Raw genomic sequence first — 19987 nt, forward strand, 5'->3', positions numbered from 1 at the left:
CATAGGAAAGCTAGGAAGGAAGCACAGGAAATATCCTTTACTGCTGGTAGCAGCTGCTCTGTCCTGGGACGGATCATTCGGAGACATGAGGAGACACCTCTGGGACCTCTGTGCCTGTAACTGTTTTGCCACATTTAGCTATACCAGCATTAATGTAACTGAGGCAGTTAAGGTAATGCTATGAGCTGACATAATTGTAATGGCAAACCATCTGCTGCTGTGCCATTCTCCCAATGCCATTTAGTGGCAGCATGTGCCATGTCACCCAACGTGTCTGAGCTGTAGAGAGCTATTGAAGTCCCAGTGGCTTAGGCTGTAAGCCTGGTGGCTTAGCTCTTTCGTTTGGGTCCTTTCAATCATGACTTTTGGGTCATTGGTGTTGACAAAACAGAGGCTATCATCATTGCAAAGGTAAGTTCAAGCACCATAGCTGAAGATTTTTCTGCTGCTTTCACCATCCCTGTAGCTGTGAATTTGACTTCTGAGTGGTTGTGAGTCTGGGGTGGGTATGTGCAGTCTTGTGGAAACTGGCGTTGTTCCTGACTCTGTACTGGAAACTGAGCAAGATCTATTAAGGAGGTGAAAATAATGGTGGGGTTAATGTGGGGCCATAAGAGCAGTCATGTTTCCAGAGGAGCTGGGAGCTCTTGCTGTTCATGCAGTAGAGAAATGCAGGATTGGTGGTGAGTGGATGGGGCATCTTGCTGCAGGATCAGTGTGGTGAGGTGCAGCCCTAGGAAGGCAGCCAGCCAATGCGTTTATTCTGCTGTACTAAGATCACGCTTCCTGGTGGGTTTGATGAAAGAGGTGAGTTGAAATGAAGGCAAGAAGGGGATAGGTACCCTGATAGGGGAAGGAGAAGGATTACGATCAATGGGTTAGGAAAAGGGCAGAAAAGAGAGTGCCTTGGGTATTCATTTACTTTGTGGTCTTTTTCAATGAAGTTTGACTCTTTATCTCTCTTCCAGTGGGGCATCTGCCTCTCTGTGGGAATGCTACTTTTTTTTTTTGGCCTTTTCTTAGCCTTCCCTCACCCTTTCTGTTTCCCTCTCTTTTCCCTCTTGTCTCCTTTCATGTTCATGTATCCTCTTCCTGACTGCCTTTCCAAAGCCCTGTTTCACTCTGACCTCTTCGTCTAGTCCCACCTGCCAGAAGGACCATCAGAGGAGAAGGTAACCTTTGTTGCTTAAAGCTGCTGGTGGTTTTTCCAGGTAAGTCCCTCCTAAGGTTTCGTTAGCAGAATCAGTGAACCAGGGAGGTTGCCTCTCCCAGTGACTGCTTTAGTCTTCTGAAGAAGATGTTTCTGAATTCTTTCCTCCCTCACTGGAAACAAACTTTTCCTTTGTTTGAACGATCAATTTGCATCTGGTATGCGATGGACTGTTTTGGCTTGATGTGTTCAGCAGAGCTGGCTGAAGGCTTTTCAGCTATGCAGACAACGCAGCCAAAATCTGATATATAAATAAGGGCATGGGCCAGGTGTCTTCTGCAATTAGAAGGAGAAGTACTGGAGGAGAGATTCTGGTTTAGTGTCCCTGCTGTTGGGGGGCAGATGTGCCTGTGTGAGAGAGTCAAAGAGGTCTTCCCGTTTTCCACAGCAGGGTCTGTAGCTTCCAGCCTGGCTTTCTAAAGCTCTGGCAGTGGGAATAGAGGCACTGGAGCTCATGGTCCTTTTGCCTGTGTCTGGCTGCCTGCTGGTCTGACAGCTGCTTCCTTTGCCGGTAGCTGGAGTGGGTCCTGCTCTTCAGTTCCTCCATGTCTGTTGCCTGCTGGCTCAGGGTGGCCCAGAGATATGAATGCAAGAACACGGGTAAGCCCACAGGAGCCTTGTGTACCAGTAAACTATTTGTAGCTTGAGAATGTTGAATCTGAGTGGGTACAAAGGGAGTGCTTTTCCAGTTTAGTAAACCATTTGTAGTTTTAAAGTGCCATATTATGCAAGAACCTGTCATCACTCTGTGTCATAGGCGCTCCAGCAATGTTTTCCATGTGCAAGACTGATGCTCTCACACCCCCTTCCCACCTTGTTTCACAGAAAACTGCATTAATTCTCCTTTGCCTTCTCAGGCTGTCATTGCCTGACACTGGTTCAGGCCTTCATCCTTTCTGTCCTAGAGCAGAAAATAAGCAATATACAGCCAAACTTCAGCATGGAAGTTGAATAAGGTTTTCAGAAGACAGCGACCAGTTGACGGCCAGTAGGTCTAGCCACTTGATTTTAAAACTTCTTTCATAAAGCACACTCACTCAGAGCGGGGAGGGGGGGGTGGAAAGGAAAGGAAGGACCCTGGGTGATCGCTGATTCATTTGTGCGCTGCGACACGTGTTTCACTGGGACTCCTTCCCCGAGCTCCACTGTGCGCAGGGCTCCCTCCGCGCTGCCCTGCGGGGCTCGGGGAGGCTCCCGGCGGGCGGCGCCGCCTGCCGGCGGCGCGGGGCAGCACAGGCGGCCGCGCCGGCCGCGGCTCGGGCGCTCTGCGGGCGCGGCGGCCCGGGGGGCTGGCAGATGCTCGTTTTGTGTTTGCTGGAGGTTTGGGGCTCGGGCTCCGGGGGGCGGTGTTCGGGGTTACCGGTATTTTTCAATTAAAAAGTTCCCACCTGTTGCTGCGATTGAAATCTGCCGCTCAGCTGCTGAAAAATAATCACCTGCCCTGCTCTTTGCCTCTTAGGGATGAAGCTGCCCCATGTCAGCTGAGGCACACAAGTTTTCTCTTTCTAATCAAATGTATCTAAAAATTGAATTGAGAAGATGGAGTCTTCCTGCTTGCTGAAAGGATTAATAAGGCACTCGGCTTTGGCTGGGGCACTCAAGATCCAATGTGGTGAAGGAAAGAAACCAGCGGCTTCTGCAGTAAGACAAGGCATTGGATGAGCTGAGGGGAGGTACAAGAAGAGGCCGCGCTGAGCTCTCTGGAGCACGTTTTCTGATTTTGGTCCTTACAATCTACATTCTGTAGGGGGGACGAGGGAGGGGAGCAGGCTGTATTTCCAGGGCTGTGCTTGGCATGCTTTCAAGTCACGAAAGCTGTCAACGCTTCTGCTGTGTGTGGCCAGCAAAGCTGATTCTTTCTGCTGCAACTTCTTGGGTATTTTCCTATTTGTTGTGATGCTACTTTACCTTTGGTAAAGATATGGTTGTGTAGAAGGTGATGTTTGCTTTTTAAACGAGTCCTTTGTCACAAAGCAGAGTGTCCCTCGGAACCCCTCCATGTGCACCATACTGGGGAGACAGGGTAGCTATCTGATGAAGGCTAGAAGCCAGGTTTTGTTCCCTCTTTCCTTGCCCCACCCCCCGCACCCCTCCAATCCCCCGCAGTGTCCCCTAGGTCCCGTTTGCTGCCCAGGGTGCTCGCAGCCCTACAAGGAGGTTTCCCTGCCAACTGGAGTCAGTCCGCTAACATGAGGAGGAGGAAGAGGAGGACACTTGGTTAATCTCAGTTTGCGCCCTTGCAGCAGAGTGAAGATTGGGACCGTGGCAGCGATGAGCAGCGCGGGACTGCTGCCTTGGTTAAGGCACGGGAGATTTTTATTGCTCCTCACGCTGTTTGCGTGGGCTCGGTAACAAACCTTTCACGGGAGAGAGCACAGCAGTGCACAACGTCCGTCACCGCCCTTCCCTTGCAGCTCGTGGGGTCCCTCTGCTAAAGCCACAAGGAGACTAAAACACAGCCCCCCAGCTGCTGCCAGAAGGCTGGTTGTTTTTTTTTTTTTTTGTAACATCTGTGCCACGGGCCCGCTGAGGCAGGCTGGCCCTGCACCCCCCGAGCCCCCTTCCCCGGCCGAGGCAGCGGCCGCTGGGCGGGGGGAGGCGCCGGGCGCGGGGCCGCTGTCCAGGGTGCTGAACCACTCGCCCCGCCGCCTGCCCCGGCACCGCCGGGTCCCGGGTCCCGGCAGCACGGGAAGGTGACCGGGCTCTGTGTCGTCCCCCGGCTCTGCACAGCCGTCCGAGGGGCCTGGCTGCGTGTCCACGCACCGAGGGAAAAGACGGTTCTAAGCAAGCGGGAAGAGCTCGGGAAAAGTAACCCTCACTCCTGGCATTCCCTTGAAAAAGCACCCAGCCAAACATTAAGAAGGAGGCAGGTTTGTTTTGGTTTTGGTTTGTTTTGGGGTTTTTTTTGCCGCTCTTCCCACAGACTGTTCCTGCTCAAATGCATCCGGGCAGACATCACTGAAATAGTATTATAACTGCAGATCTAGAGTGCAAGCAGGACACTAATGTGTCTGGATAGGCTGTTTCACAGAGGGGATGACAGCTAGGGCTGAGCGCAAGAAGCACCTAGGCAAGCGAGTGAGGGTTAAACTGGCATGATTAGGGTGACAAGAAATTAAACAGGAGAGCATGGACTGCATACTGTCTCTCTTTATGACTTGCAAATTAGAATGGAAATTAAAAAGCTTGAACACAGAGATCCCCACGCCTCCCAGACACGGACAACTGAGCAAAAGATTGTCTGCAACTGTCTTTCATTAGGTGGTGTCAGGCTTTCCTTCCCCTGACCTTCACCAGTTGTTTACAGGAGGGCTTTCACTCTCCCCTTGGAAGGCCAGGTCACGAAGAGGCAAGGGACCGAGCCAGAGCAGACCTGACATCAGCTCCGAGCTGCCAAGCCTGGGCAGTGATAGGAGAACCCTTGCATCAAGTTGATTTACCCAGCCCTCCCCTACAAGGCAGGTCATGACCTGGGGCTTGCTTAAGCCTCTGCTTTGCTCCAGACTAGTGAGACCCACTCTGTGGCCTGAATTGACCCAAGTGCAGGTGGGGGATGGTCTTGGCATGGCAGGGAGCCCTGTTACTGTACTGGGAGTTAAAATCTGTCCTGTGGGCCGGGTTGGATCCCCCATGACCATAGAGGTGGCAAGGAGGCACCAGTGAAGTGAGCAGAGGGCAGAGCCACGGTGTTGCAGGAACAAGGCACCCAAGTGCAGAGCTGGAGGGAGAGCTGCCCGGAGGCAGGATGGAGTTGGCCAGCCTGGCTCACCTCGGGGACAGAGGAAATCTGCCCCGGGGGGTGAATCTGGCCACTCTTCTCCATGTGTCCTTTCCAGCCCTTCTGGTGCAGATGCATCCTGGCCACAGAGCCACCGTGGAGCCAGCCTCTTCCCTCTGGTAACCTGCAGACAGCAGCTGGCAACTGGGAGAGGGCAGGGGGCTTTTCTGGGTGCCCCCCCGGACCCCGGGGGTGTCCCTGGTGGCTGGTCCAGCCCTGCAGCTTGCCCCGACACCCTTGGGTCTGCAGGGTGGCCACATCCCCATCTGCATGTGAACACACTCGGGGGAGGGGTGGGGGGTGGGTTGGGGGGGACTGGGGGAGGCTGTGTTTGCTTTTCACGTCGGGTTTCACCGATACGATCGTTATTTTCTCCACAGTCTGCAAGGGCTGAAGTTTCCCTTGATGGTCCCAACTGCCCGCCCCGCAAATCAATTAAACCCAGCGCCGGCAACCGGGCCTGATCAAAATAAAGGAGAGGCCACACAGCAAACAAACAAACCAAGCCCAAACAAACAGGCGCCCCCGCGGCTCCCAGGGCCCCCCCGCAGCCCGGGGTGGGGAGCGCCCGGGAACGCCCCGAAACCTGCAGCTCCCCGCGGGGACACCAGCTCCCCTGCCCCCCGCCGCAGGGAGCCGGTCCGGACCCCCGCCCCCCGCGCCCCCCGGGCTTCCTGCTGCCGCTGCCCCACCGCCCCCCGGGGCGGGACGAGGGTCGGGGAAGCCGCCCCTGGGGGGTGTCCGCGGGGTCCCGCCGAGCCTCGCCCGCGGGGGTCTCCCGCCCAGGTCGCCCTGGGGGCCGGCTTTGAAAGGGGCCGTGCCCGCCCCCCCGGCCCGCTCCGCCAGCTATCTCTTTAAAGAACCACTAATTTATCGTGTTTTCCTAATTATGTTTTATTTAGCTATTCATGAGCTATTTGGTGTTCCAGTGTCTAGGGCTATTCCTGCTCTGCTTTCCTTTCTCTCCCTCCCCCTCTTCCCTCGCTTTGATGTCCTTTTGTTTATTATACAAACAAGATCAAAAGCTACTTTTACCACCTCCGCCCACTTCACCCAATATTTGTTACAGGAGAAAGTGTGCTTCGGGTCGAAACGCTGCCTTGTTAGAGAGAGATGCTGCCTAGCTGAAACCAGGGCGGGGGGGACAGAGGACGGACGGACGGGACAGGGAGGGGGGATGGGGGACAGGGAGGGGGGACACGACACCAAGTACATGAACTTTGAAGTGTGCCCTATTACCACGTTATTTAAAGGTCTGATCGTGTCAGGTATAATACTGAAGAAAAATGTTATGTCCGACAAAATGCTTATATTTTCCTGCGGTATTAATGAGAAGCTTGCCCTGGGCTATTTCCCCATCTCAGAGGGCAGCAGATGCGGAAAGTCCTTGGGGAGTAGATCTTTGAAATTTCATCAGCATTCATGGGTGACCTAGCCTTTTCAAGCACAATGATAGACATGATAAATCATCTTTACAACGAATTCTAATTATCCTTTATATGGCCGGGTTGCCTCTTGAAAAGCAGAAATCTAATACTTTTCCATATTGCTTCCAGATTTCCGTGAGGGCGTCGGAAAGTCTTGTGCTGTCCTTCTTCCCCACTGCGGACCACATTGCATGACATTAGCCCTAAACCCATGAGTGTGCAGGAGTCAAACTACTCTATTAAGTTACACGCTTGCCTGTATTGAACTAAATTTAATTCCTTTCCTCTCTTACCCAATGAAATTATGTGGTGCGGTGTAAGATAGGATTAGAAGTATATCATTATAGCAATTAATACTATAATGCCTCCATGATTAGTGTGCTACATTGAATTTCATGGATTTTTGCTCACTGTTGCCTAGATTTCCCTTGGGTCCTCTAGCCCAAACCATTGTATTCTTAGTAAATTAAATGTGAAATCACAGCAATATACTTAATAAATCCGCTATCACCTGTATGGTGTATTAATAAAGGAGTCCAGTGCAACCTGTACAGCACCACCTTGAAGCCTGGGTTGTGCACACTGGGAAGGCCTTTTCCCTCAAGGAGATGGCAGCTACTTGCTGTGTCCCTGTTCCCCTGCCCAACTTTCTCTCTGCTGGCAGAGCTGGCTCCGGAGAGCAGAGCTGTGGGAGCCCAGCACTGCTCACCCCAACGCAGGGCACAGCGGGGGTGGATTTAAGCTTTTGGCTCGTGGAGAGAACACCTTGCTCCATGGTTGCTAATGGAAGGGAATGCATTGCAATGCAGTCCTCCCCTAACCTGCCTGGAGACTTGGATGAAATCCTCTCCCCCTTGCCAGTTCCCCCCTACCCAGGGAGGTTCAAGCCTTCCCACACCTCTCCTCGGGGAGGAGGGGGGGTGTCTTTAAAGAGGAGCCTGTTTGAAGTGGCCCTGATGGAAATGGGGTTATTTCAGAGGTACAGTAATGGCTGTCTGGTTATCTGCAGCCAGGGCTCTGTGGCAGGGAGATAAGATATTTATTAAGAGACCCATTTTAATGCTTGGGGATCGCTTTCAGAGGGCCCAAGAAAAATGGACTTTATCTAGTCTATTATTATGTACAGTCACCCCGCTGATGTTTTACTTTAGTTTAGACACCGTGAATAAAAGCTAATAACTTTCCCTTCATCTTGTTTATCGGCAAGACACCTGAGGGCAGTGGGGTGGGGAGATATTTGCTTTAATAGGGGTGATTGAAGCGAGACTCTCCAGAATTAGGGGTGAGGCTGGAGTTGCACAGGGACCCTCGCTGCCTGACATTCAGGGCCTATTTTAGACCCAGCCCTTCCTAGGGTCCTTGCCAAGAGCTGGGGAAGAGGGGCAAACTGTGGTGGGGAAGGGAAATCTGGTGGGCTGGAGGTGGCCTGGGGACAGGGAAAAGCTAAGCTTTCCTTGGGGCCAGACCAGCACGGTGTGAGTGCTTAAACTTGGATTGGGCTGAAGATGTGGGGGATGGGGACAGATGCCTCAGGCCTTCCCCAAAGTGGGCAACAAGACTCCCTGGCCTGGCCATATCTGTCTCTGCCCTTGAATGCTTCCAAGCCTCTTTCTTCAGTGCATGGGAAATGACATTTGACGTTTTGCACTCTGGTGATGGGCACTGTTCTACCTCATGCTGAGCACCTGGGCTTTGGGGCTGTGTGGGGCACCCTTTACCTGGACAGTTGATGTCCATACCACCGTTTTGCTTGAATTGCTTTTCCTTGTGCCCACCCTTTCACACTCTTCTTCCCACCCCTTTGGTAGTGTGGCATCTTCCAAGCATGGGAATCTTCTGGGGCAGGGAAATGTCCCACCTGTGCAGGGGAGGGTGGTGGAAGACTTTGTATGTACAGTGGTGCACAGCGAGGTAGGGTGTTGAGGGGTGAGTGTGTGTGTGAGAGAGAGAGAGGATGAGTCTGTGCAAGGTGGCACAGGGGCTGGGTCCCTGCAGACTCCCTTCCCAGGTGGGTTCAGGGACCAGCTGACCATTGGCACATCTCTAGTTGAGATGTCTACATCAAGAAGGGATGCAATAAGGAGCCAAACAAATCCTTGAACTTTTGCTTTAAGCATCATACCCTTCCCATCCTCCTCTCCTTCCTCACAGCAACCCTCCTGTGCCTGCTTCTGACACCTGTATTCCACCTCCATCATATAGAGCCACCCATTAACGCATGTCCCTCATCTAACACAGAGGCTCATCATTAGCTGGAAGCCCAGAACAGAAGACTTCGTAAAATCAGAATAAAGATAAGCTGTTGTGTCCTTTTGCAGCCATAGAGACAAGACCCTTCCCTTCCCTTCCCTTCCCTTCCCTTCCCTTCCCTTCCCTTCCCTTCCCTTCCCTTCCCTTCCCTTCCCTTCCCTTCCCTTCCCTTCCCTTCCCTTCCCTTCCCTTCCCTTCCCTTCCCTTCCCTTCCCTTCCCTTCCCTTCCCTTCCCTTCCCTTCCCTTCCCTTCCCTCATCCCTCTTTTCCCACACCCCTCCCCGCTCCCATTCTCCCCCCGCCCCCGACATGCGCCCCCCGGCCGAGGCTAGGCTGCAGGCAGGACCCCAGCCCAGCCCTGCCCGGCGCGGTGCGGGCGGGGGGAGCGGGGCCGCCCCTGCGGTGCCCGCTATCCGGGGGGGGGGGGGGGGGTGCGGCCGGTTGCTGAACCGTCACTGCGGGCGCTGCGGGGCGGGATCGTGCTTTGCTGGGCGGGTGAATTGGTTGTTCCGCGGGACAGTGCGCGGGAAGGGAATAGTGCTCTGCCCAGAGCCCCCCCGGCTTTGCCGGGGAGCCCGATCCATCCCGCCCCGACGGGACGGGCCGCGCCTCGGCGGAGCCCCCCGATCCAAGAGCTGTGTCCCGGGCCAGGACACGCGTGGGGACACGCGTCCGTGGGGGCGGCGGTGTGGCGCGGAGCGGGGCGGCCGCGGAGGCGGCCTGCAGGGAGGGCTGCCCCCTCCCCGGGGCGCCCGTCGGGGACCTGTTCTCGGCCCCTCGATGGGGAGGAGCTCGCTCCCTCCCCGCCGTCCTCACCCACGGTGAACAGAATTCAGCAGGGGGAAAAAACCCGAGGGGGAAGCTTTTCAGGGGAGTGAAAGGCCGGACCCCTTCCGGAAAGTGCTTCACTTCTGCTCCTTCAGGCTTTCCCTTTCTTTTTTCCTCCCTTCCCTTTTTTTCTGTTTCCCTTTCTTTTTTTTTTTTTTTGTGTGTGTGTCTTTTTCCCCTCCTAAACCCACTTCACTGGCAGCTTTTCCCTCCTTGCATTCACCCCAGAGGAGGAGGAGAAGGAGGAGGGAAAAAAACCCACCAACCCAGCCGCTAAACCCACCCAGCAGTGGATGGGGGGAGGCAGGAGGCTCGCAGTGCGGGCTCCTGGCCAGCGGGCGGTGGGAGCCCCCTCGCTCGGCGAGCTGATGGCCGGCGGCGGGGGAGCTGGGCGCTGCCGGCCCCGCGCACCCAGCGCAGCGGCGGCCCCGGCTGCGGCGCCGGCGGGGCGCTGAGCGGGGCCCGCACCCGCACCCGCTCGCCAGGCGAAGTGCGCTGTGGGGGTACAGCGGGGGGAGAGCGGCGGAGAGCGGCAGAGACAGGCAGGGAGCTGGTGGCTCTGCCCGGCTGCTGGCTACCTCACCCCGGCAGCGCGCATCCTGCCAGATGACGGAGTAACTCACCCGCGTCTGGCTTTTTTTCCCCTTTTTTTTTTTTTATTTCCCCCCTTTCTTTTTTAACGGGTGGGAGGTGTTTGCTATTTTATCCTCTTTATTTTTTTTTTTTTTCCCTGTGCGCGCGCGTGTGTGTGTATACAAATACATCGCCTCCGCTTAGGGAGCCGGATATTTCCAAACCCAAACTATGGCTTTTCAAAAATCGCCCGATGCCTCCAACGCCACGAGGAAAAACCCCAGCCTCCTGGAGATCGGAGCCTTGTGCTTGGACTCGGAGATCATCTTCGGCTTCACCAGCCACCTCCTGCGGAGGAAAGCCAAGGTAAGGGGACCTTGCCCCGCTCCCGGGGTCTTGGGGGCCGGGGGAGGTGGTCGGGGGGTGTGTGTTGGTGCCCGGGTCCCACGGGAAGGGGGTGGCAAACTTGGCGGGGCCAACTCGGCGGCGCCGCGCCGGGCGGTTTCAGCACCACGAACAGTCCTGGAGGCCCCGCGGAGCGGCGCGGAGGGGCGCGGGGGGACCGCGCTGCCCGGCCCGCTGCCCTCCGCCCCCCCCTCCCCCCCCCTTGTGTGCCCCCGGCTTCAAACGGGGAGCGGGGTGCGGAGCCCCGGTGTTTCCAGGAGGGTTTTTTTTTACTTAATAAGAAGATAAGAAGAGGAGGTGGTTCAGCCCAGCAGCCCCAGCGCCGGGCGGGGAGCAGACCCTGCACCCCCCCGCCCCCCGCCCCGTCCAGCCTGGGAGCTGGAGCACGGTGGGGTTTCGCAGCCGTTATTCAGTACCAGGAAATTTCGGAGCAAATTCCTGGAGACCCGCAGAGCCCAGAGCAGGCGAGAGCGGGGAGCCGGGGCGCAGCGCCCGGGTGCGTGCCCCTGTGCCAGCCCCGCTTCCCCGCCCGCCCCCGAGAGGGGCACCAGGCCGCCCCCAGCCCCCAGCCCGCGCTGCCCCCCGGCTCCCCAACATCCCCACCCCAACTTTTCTGGGGCCCCCGGTGGGCGGCCCGAGCGGGCGGGTGGCAGCGGCCGCCGCGCACCCAGGGGCCCTGCCCGCGGTGCGGGGGCGCCCGTGGCCCCCGCGCTCGCCCGGGACACGCACCCATTTGAGGGGCGCCCCAGACACGTGCTCGGAAGAGCCAGGAAAGTTTAAGCGGCCCGGGGAAGGCGCCTCTTGGGGGTGCACCCCCCCTCCAATGTGTTTTTTCCAACTCTTTGTGCTCGGCTGCTCACATCCCCGCAGACCCCACCCAGGTTCAGTGCCACGAGCGTCCACCCGCGCGGTGGCGGGGAAAGAGTCAAGGAGCCGCGTTCGGCACCGCCGGGGGGAACCCACCGCCGCCGCCCCCCGGCGCGGACCCCTTCTCCCCCCGCGGGGTGCCGACTCCGGCTCCGTCTCCGTCCCGGGTGGGACCGGGGGTCCCGCCTGCAGCCCCGCACCGGCGCCGGCAGGTGGCGCTCTGGTCACAGGGACGGCGGCGGCGGCCGGGCTGCTCCCCGCGGGGCTCGGGCACGTCCCGCCCCGGCCCCTGCCCACTGCCGCCCGCTGCGGGGGCAACGGGGCCGGGCAGCCGGGGGGTGATGATGGGCAGTGGCGTATATTCCTCTCTCTCGGGGGGGGACACGATTGGGCTGGACCCCCAACCAACTAAAAAGAAAAGTGCTAAATATACGAGCCGGAGCGGCAGCCAAGTAGACAATTAGCCGTGAACGTTAATTTCTCCATCTGTCAGGTCAATTTTCACATGTAGGAAACATCCCATTGCGCCCGCCGGGGCTGGGGATTCGGCCCCGGGGGTGGGGTAGGGGGGGCTGTGCCCCGCGGCACCGCGCATCTGCCCGCGGAGGTGGAGGGGGGCATCGTACCCAGCCCCGCGCAGGACAGTGCCAGCCGCGGGGACGGGGCGGCGGTAGCGGGTCCCTGCCGAGCCCCCGGGCCCCGTTTGCAGCTGCTCCGCGCCCAGAGCGCCCGCTCCGCGCAAGCGGCAGCAGCTGCCGCCTGCGCGGCTTTCCCGCCCCCGCGCTGCGCAGCCCGCCCGGCACCCCCGGCCCGGCCCTTTCTTGGATCTTGGGAGTGTGAAGGAGGCAGCCGCGGGAGCCTCCGCGCTGTAGCCACGCCGCTTTGGGACTGTCCTGCGGGGTCACTACGAAATAGCATCTGTCACCCCCCCGCAACCCCAAACCTAAACCCAAACCCCAGCCCGCCCCGGCCGCGGCTCCCCCGCCCCGCTCACCCCACCCCCCCGCCCCCGCCCAGTCCCTCCTCCCCTGCCCTCCGAGCACTTTTCCAGCTTTTTTTGCCGACGTGCTCCCGTGCTCCGGGTCCTTCCCCGTGCCGCCGTGGGGAGCTCACTCCGCCTCCCTCTCCCAACCCAAACTTCACTCCCTCCTCAGCATGGGAGGCAGCATCACCTAGCGCGGCAGCCCGGGCGGCGGGGACCGGCGAGATCACTGCGGGCACCCCCGACCCCCGCCCCGCCATGGGCACCGCGGGCCGGCAGCGCCGCCGGGCTCCGCTGCGGCCGCACTAGCGGAGCGGGGCGCGGGGCAGGGGCGCGTCCCCCGCTGTCATGATCGCGGCCGCCGGCAGGAGGGGGCTGGGAGCGGAGCCCCGGGCGCCGGGGGTAAGTTGTCCCGCACTCCATCCCCCCACCCCCCCTTTTTTTTTTTTTTAACTAGTTGCCCCCGCGGGGGTGGGAGCGGTGTTGCCCGCTGAGCTCTGCTCTCTCCGCAGGTGGCGGAGGGGAGCGCGGCGCGGGAGCTCTCCCCGCGGAGGAGGCCGCCGCCCGCCGCCCAGGAGGAGCGCTGCGCCAGCCGCCCGCCGCCCGAGGGAGCGGGGGCCGCCGCGGGGGCCGAGCCGCGGCCGCTGGAGCGGGCGGCGGCCGGGGGCTGGTGCCGGAGCTGCCAGGCCCAGCTGGCCGAGCTGAGGAGGCAGGCGGCACGGCTAGCCGGCGGCTGCCCGCCCAACGCCCCGCCGGTAAGTGCGCCCGCACCGCGCCGGGCCCGCCAGGCGGGGAGGGGGCGCGGGGCCGGGGCGCGTCCCCGCGGTCTGGGACGGGGGCGTGACGGCGAACCGGCGCTTCCAGCCCGGAGGGTTCTGCCGAACTTCAAGGGTTTCCCCTCCCGGGCTTTATCAAAAAGCGAAACTGCGCGGCTGGACGCGCACCCTCCGCTGCAGCCACCGGCTGCCAGAAACGTTTAACGCAAAATAATCGCGAGTTTCCAGGAGGAGCGGGCGAGAGCGGCGCGGCTCCGTGCTGGACGGCCCCCGGCCGAGCCCCAGCCGCCCCCAGCGCCGGCCGAGCCCCCGCGCCGCCCCCCGGGGCCGCCCCCGGCCGTCCCGCTCCGGGGCTGCGGGCGCGGGGCTGCTGCGGGGCTTTGCCCTCGCCCTTCCTGCGGGAATCTGCCGGGGCAGCGGCTCTGCTTCTCCTCCCGAGGAGCCCGTGAAACGCCGCTGAAAGTCACCCGCTCGTGTTTGCGGCGCCGGAGGAGGCTGCGCCCCCCCGGGTGCTGGGCTGCGCCCCCCCGGTGCCTTCCTGGCCACGGTGGCCCTCGGGCAAGCCGGGGCCGTGCCATTTTCCTCCAGCTGGGACTTCACGGTGGCCCTTCATCTCTGGGAGTGAATGGAGGAAGAGCGTGGGGACGCCAGAGGTTTTCTTTAACACGTGTGCAGCTTTATTTGCATGTACTGTAGTTGTATGCACAGTTTTTCCTTCCCGTGTGTGTCTCCTTGTATCTTAGATGTCTTTATTCCTCTTGTCCCTTTTCTTTTAGTCAAAGCGCATGAAACAAAACTTTTGAAAGGTGGTATGGGTGGAAAAAAATACAGTCTTGATGCAGAGGCTTGCCTAGACACCTGAAGAGATCCCGAGGATTAGCTGACAGGACAAAATATAACAGAAGACCCTGAGATTGTGTTTCAGGGCACACAAAACGTGTGTTGGGTCTTTGATAACATTTGGAAGTAACATATTGTTTTCTAAACAATGCTTATCGGGATGTTTGCAAGAATGGGGGGGAGGGTCTGAAGAGGAAGCCAAACCCTACTGACCTTCATTTTCATTCAAAGAGTTCCTGTATGATCTACAGAATTCCCATTGAATCTAAATATAGTTTTGTTTGGAAGTGCATTGTGGAGCAGTGTCCGAATGTGTGGCAAGGTTTGCATTTTCAGGCCAGATCCAAAGGCCTTTGAAATCCACAGGAGTCTCTCTGTTGACTTGCTGGGTTTGGTGTGGGCTCTGATTTCTGCGGTGTAAAAGGTCACGTATCTGTATCTTATCTCATTGAATTCGGGGCTGCAGGACCTTTTGTTTCTGGATTGCTGCAAACGGTGGGAAGAAGTTTGGTTTCCCCTGGTGAGGCGCGTGCGATTGCTGGAGCGAGGAGCACATGAACCCCTGTTCCCACTGCTGGGGTGCGCCTCTGCCCCAAAGAATAGTGTCCGATCCGGGAGCGGATCACTGTCATGGGAAAAGCAAGCTGCCAGCGCAGGAGAGTCGGGGGCCTTGGCCAGGTGTTCAGGTGAGGAGACCTGTGAGCAAAGGCCTGTTTGTGTGGTCTCCTTCCTGCAAGTCCCTGGGGACATCCTTGATAAGCACTCGATGATGGGTAAATTAATCCCCCTTTTCTGCGGGGTTTCAAAGCATGCCTAGGAACGTAATAAAATAGTAGTCATCACAGTGTCAGAACCTCAACAGACCTGATTGCAGAGTAACAGGTACCTGGAGTTTACTTACTGAGTAGCATGTGGTAGTGTTAGATTTTAATTATTTTTTTTTTAAACATTTGCTAATGCTTAAGAGAACTCTAGCCTAATTGCAGGGTCAGACCCCCAGTAATCCTGGTGTAGTGAGCAGCTCCTCAGGAAGGAAGATGCAATGAACAGCCCTACTTACTGACTTCTGAGCGTGAAGTAGGTTAGCGGGAGATAACAGGCAGGGGTTCAGCTACTCAGCTGCTGTGAATTGGCCTTGCAGTGGGAATCTGATGCAATAAGCTGGCAGGTTGAGCACTGTGTAATGTTACGTTTGTGCCAGAAAGGCAGCTTGCTGCTTCCCCCCCTTCTTTCTTGTTTAATCATATAACAAGACATCTGGAAAAGCAGCTCCTCTCTGTAAGAGTTTCATGCCCATGCAACAAAAGTCCAAAGAGTTTCTTACAAGCTTTTCTAATGCACTGTCAAACTAAGCAAGTACTGGGTGAGTAAACACCAGAAGGCTACTGCTTGGAGCATGCTGCTCTCAAAGGATTTACCTCCTTTGCCATAATAATTAAGGGATCTTTCAGCGCAGATTCAGAAAGATTTCCACACCTGGTTGAAAACCCTTTGGAAAGGTGGGTGGGTGCCTCTGAGATGAAAGAAGGGCTAGTTTCCTGCTGTTGATATCTTTCCTGATGAAAGAGAGGAGGTGTGTTCTCATGCGTGGGACAGCTGACAGGGGATTGAATTCACATTAGAATAAAAAGCCAAGGTACTGTTTGGAGTCTGTGGGGATAACAAATCTAATTGCTTGAGAGGGCTATGATTCATACAGTTTATGTGTTGCTGTCCTTTCAATTAGACATATTTAAAATATATAATAAATTTAAAGTTTCGGTGCTCAGATGATGTGCATTGATTACAGAATACTGTTAGTTGTTTGTGTCTCTTTAAAGCCCTCCAAATCTCTGTGGACAGCTGATAAAAAGATACACCTCTTTGCTTATGTTAAAACTCTTTTAACAGTTCTCCCAAGTATTTACTGCACCCTACGCTGTCAATTCCCTTCTTTTTACTGCTGCTGCCTTTACAGCTTGCCACCACGGTGAGGCCTGTGTGTGAATCAAAATGCGATTTCCATCAAGCATGGATGGAAACGAGCAAAAGCTTAATCTGAAATTATTCCAGATTAGCATTTTGGTATTGCAGTATCAGCATCAGCGGCTGGGTCATGTACCGAACTAGTGCAGGAAGGAAAAAAAGAAAGGTGCCTTGGTTTATCCCTAATTAAAAGTTTTGTATGTGCCTTGCAGGCTGGGTCCCTGGGGAGCCGGTAATGAGATACAGGATCTCCAGCCACCGGGGTTCTGGCTGGAGTGGAGAGCAGGTTGTTGTGCCTGGAAGTTGTTGCTGTTGGCAGCTGTGGGGCAATCCACGGGAAATGAGTTGGTGGTCTGTGTCTCACTCCCAGCTGGCAAATAGCCTTGTCACAAAACCACCACAACAATTACTGCTAATTGGCATCACTGTTGGCAGTTTCACAGGAGAGGCTGAGGACTGAATGGGGATGTAGATCGAATTAGTAATAATAATACTTAGCACCTAAAATCTTCACAGTGCTTCACAAATGCTAATTAATTAATTTGTGTGATGCCCCTGTTTGATAAACCCAAACGTGCTGTCATTTAAAGAGGTGTATGTCTCCAAAAGGAAGGAAAGGGACAGGCAGGGACTGTCCAACGTGAGAGACATGCTCCTGCAGCTGCTTCGCCGCAAGTGAACTCTGCGCTCCCTCCAGTGCAGGCAGGCATTTTACGGCTACTGTAAAATGGTTTTAGCTAATCCCCTGTGAGCAGAGGAAGAAAGCTGTCTTGCTATGAGAAACGTGCACACTGGTACAGCTACATCCAAACTAGGGTTTTATACTGGTATAAATATTTTGGTTATAGAAAAGTGAGAATTGTACCCACTTACACTGGAATAAAAGGATCTTTTTTATCAGTACTGAATGGAGGCCAAGGCCAGAGGAAGTTCACTTTGGAAGTGGTTGGTTTTGAGGATTGTGTCTCTCCCAGCCCAGTGATTCAGACGCCCCATTTCTCTTGCCCCCATCTCCCTCATCCCTGCCCCCCCAATCTGAGCAGTTTGTATTGTACCTGCTGCAAGTGTGGGTGGCTGTCAGAGGCAGCGTTAAGTGGGGCAGGAACACGCGTATTGTACTGTAGCTTGAGTTCAGCCAAGTTCTGGCTGTCCGAGTGTTTAAGAGCTTCTTTTCATCCCCATTTCCACATATCCCCCTCCCCCCCTTGTTGCATTACTTGCACTGTGTTACATGAGGCACACCGCTGAACAGCTCCCAGGGAGCCTGAAGGACAAGGGAGCGCATGTGGGCTCTTTATTGCTGGTGGGGTGGATGATGCTTTTCCTCTGGTACCTAAAAAAACTGTATTCCCAGTTGAGTGGGTGAGCTGTGGTTGGGTGTAAAGAGGCACACTGGCAGCCCTGGTCTGCAAGGAGTCTTGGTGACCAGGACAGGTCTTGCCTTTGGTTGCTAATGAGCCATGAATCATTTGAGGGAACTAAGCAAGTCCTAGCCCGCTGTGTCCTTGGCAGGACTTTGTGTTACACCAGCTAGAGTTGGAGGAAGCCCAGCTTCTCCAGAAAAAAGGGGAGGATAGCAGTGGCTTTAGATACAGTTTGCGCTGACACGTCTCAGCTGTGCAACGCTGCTGGACTGACCTCCCACCACACCCGCTTCTGATCCAAGCGATGGTCTCTTGGTACACCCGTACATGCTGCTGATTGCATCACCTGAAGGGGAGGTGAAGAACAAAGTTTTGGGGAGGGCATGCTCTTTCCTGTGGGTTTGTACTGTGTGCTGAATACCCACCACGTGTTCCCATGAGGAGCAGAACTAAGGAAGATGGTTTGGTAGCATGGATGCTTTGATCACCTCCTTTGCTGTCTCCATCCCTCTGCATTAGTCCCAGCTGTTCCCGGTGTGTCCCTGGTGACTCAGTAAGAGGCAGCACCTCTGCAGCTGCACACTTACTCTTTGGCTGACAGTAAGCTGGTGCTTTAGGTATCTGGCTTCTGCTGAACAGGAACGGGTGGGTCCTAGCCAGCTTCTCTCACAGCCAGTCTGTGGAAGCTGCAGGAACTTGCTCTGAGCTTTCTACCTCAGCTTCAGATCATTTGGCAGGTTCAAAAGCTGATAAGGAGTGCTGGCAGCAAGGAGGATGGAAAGAAGGTCAGTGCAGGACTTCTTACTGCTTTGGAAATCCAGGCCAACAGGGCAAGCGTGGGATTGAGGACTGTGGTCTGGTTGCATGAGGGCCAACGGATGCTTTGTTAGTCCCACCTTGGCTACTCTGATGGCATGGTATCAGGAGGACTATCAGCAAGGCGAGCTTGCGTGATCCCTGGCTGCCAGTACCTGTCTCCACACTACTGGGTGTTCAGGAGCCTGGAAAAGGGCTGTGTGTCCCCAGCACTGGCCTGCAGTATCATGCTTCCTTGAAAGAGCTGGGGTTCAGAGAACATGGGGGGCTTCTTTCAGCATTTGGGATGCGTGTGGGATAGGTCTAAGCTTTTAGAAGCAAGCCCTGACTTTGTGGAATTTTTCTTCCCCTTCCCATGCCCATAGTTTTCTCCTCGTGTGTCAGCCTCTTCTACTGAGTGGCATGGTCACCTGGAATTTGAGAGTCCTGGTGATAAGGCTGCTGTGTCTTGGGTAAGTTTGGGATCCTCTGCTCCTGAGGGGCTGTTTTTCTTTTCATGGGAGGCCTTTCTGCAACTGGGTTGATGTGGATAAGGCAAATGGAGTGGGAAAACTGTCTTTTACAGATTGCTCTCTAGAGGAATCCAGTTTTCAGGGCTCTTCACAAGCCCTTAATGCGCCTGAAAATGTTTTATATTTCACATTTCAAAAACGCCTAAGTGGAAAAGTCATGTCTTAGTTAATAAATACAAAACTACGGGGCATTTTTTTGAGATGCACATTTAATATTTAATTTTGTGAGAGAGACTCTTGCAGAGACTTGGCTGTGGAGTGCTCCAGGCTATGAGCTCAGATGTGGATTTCAGGTACGTGTGCAGTCTAATAACGGGGTTAGTGACAACAACGTGTCAAATGTGTTGACATGAGCAGTTCCCTTGTTTCAGTCAGCGCGGTAGTCCCCATGCTATATGATACGCAGCAGAAACTAATTGTAATGAGTTTGCTTTAGAAATTTAGGATTTTCAAGCATGCCCTTTTAAAATACAGGTGAGTGGGATTATCTTGCAGTTCAGATGCCGGAGGCAAGAGACCTTCTAACTGGGGGATCTGAAGTGGGGGGAGCAGGGATTGCACAATTAGCTGAAGGTACTGCGGTCTCCTGGGTAGCTGAGGATAATTAGTATTGCTCTGGCTCTTTCTCCAGCTAATTCCTTCAGCACCCTGCCCTATTAGGGAAAAGGGAGGAAACACATAAACCATTTCAAAGTCCCAGGGGGTGGAAAAGAGCATCTGCTCCTAACATCTGAGGTTACTTTGAACCTGTTGAAATATGTAGTAGCTGCTTTATTGTTTTTGCCAAGAGTTTCCACCTACAGTGATCACAACCTCTGACTTCTTAACAGTGAGGTTGTAGGAGGCAGCAGTCATCCTCCTCTTCCCCAGCCCACAGTAGCAGATAGTGGCTGCTTCTGTGGACCCAGCACTGCAGGGTGTTGGAGCAGGGATGGCTGAAACCACCTTTTTTTTGTATTGAAAGAAAAAGAGATTTTTCTTTCCCAGGAGCAAGATCACCCACCATGTACACGGTTGCTGCATGGGTCTCCTGCTGCTGGGGTACTCCACTGTGACTGTACTCTGTGGGTCTGAATCCTTCCCACAGTGAGGACGCCAAAGCAGCGAACAGCCAGTTAGTCCCTGGGTTTTCAGCTGACAGATAAGCATTTTGTTGTGAAAAGTGAGCGGAGATTTTGCCTCACCCTGGCTAGAGGAGGAGGCTCTATCTGGAAATATGTGCTCATCTGATAGAAGATTTTTCTGTGACAGTGCTGTTGCCTTTCTCAAAATGGAATTACCTTCAGGAACTAGATCTATTTGGATGTTGTTCACACTGGGTATGGCAGGCAGCTGCCCATCTCGGAGTATTGTATGGCCTTTTCTTTCTTTTTTTTTTTTATTTTTTTTATTTT

General features: G+C 55.5%; 1 protein-coding gene across 1 annotated transcript in view; it reads left to right on the forward strand.

Moving 5' to 3' along the window:
- The first annotated feature begins 12402 nt into the window (after positions 1-12402).
- Positions 12403-19987, forward strand: part of KIF26A (kinesin family member 26A) — a 102602-nt gene continuing 95017 nt past the window's right edge. Inside the window, exons 1-2 of the mRNA XM_055716740.1 lie at positions 12403-12722; positions 12833-13075. Coding sequence (XP_055572715.1) covers positions 12669-12722; positions 12833-13075 — 297 coding nt within the window. The 5' untranslated portion in view covers positions 12403-12668. The remainder of the gene's footprint in view (positions 12723-12832; positions 13076-19987) is intronic.

Source organism: Falco cherrug, chromosome 7 (genome assembly GCF_023634085.1).
Source record: "Falco cherrug isolate bFalChe1 chromosome 7, bFalChe1.pri, whole genome shotgun sequence".
NCBI classification, from domain to species: Eukaryota; Metazoa; Chordata; class Aves; order Falconiformes; family Falconidae; genus Falco; species Falco cherrug.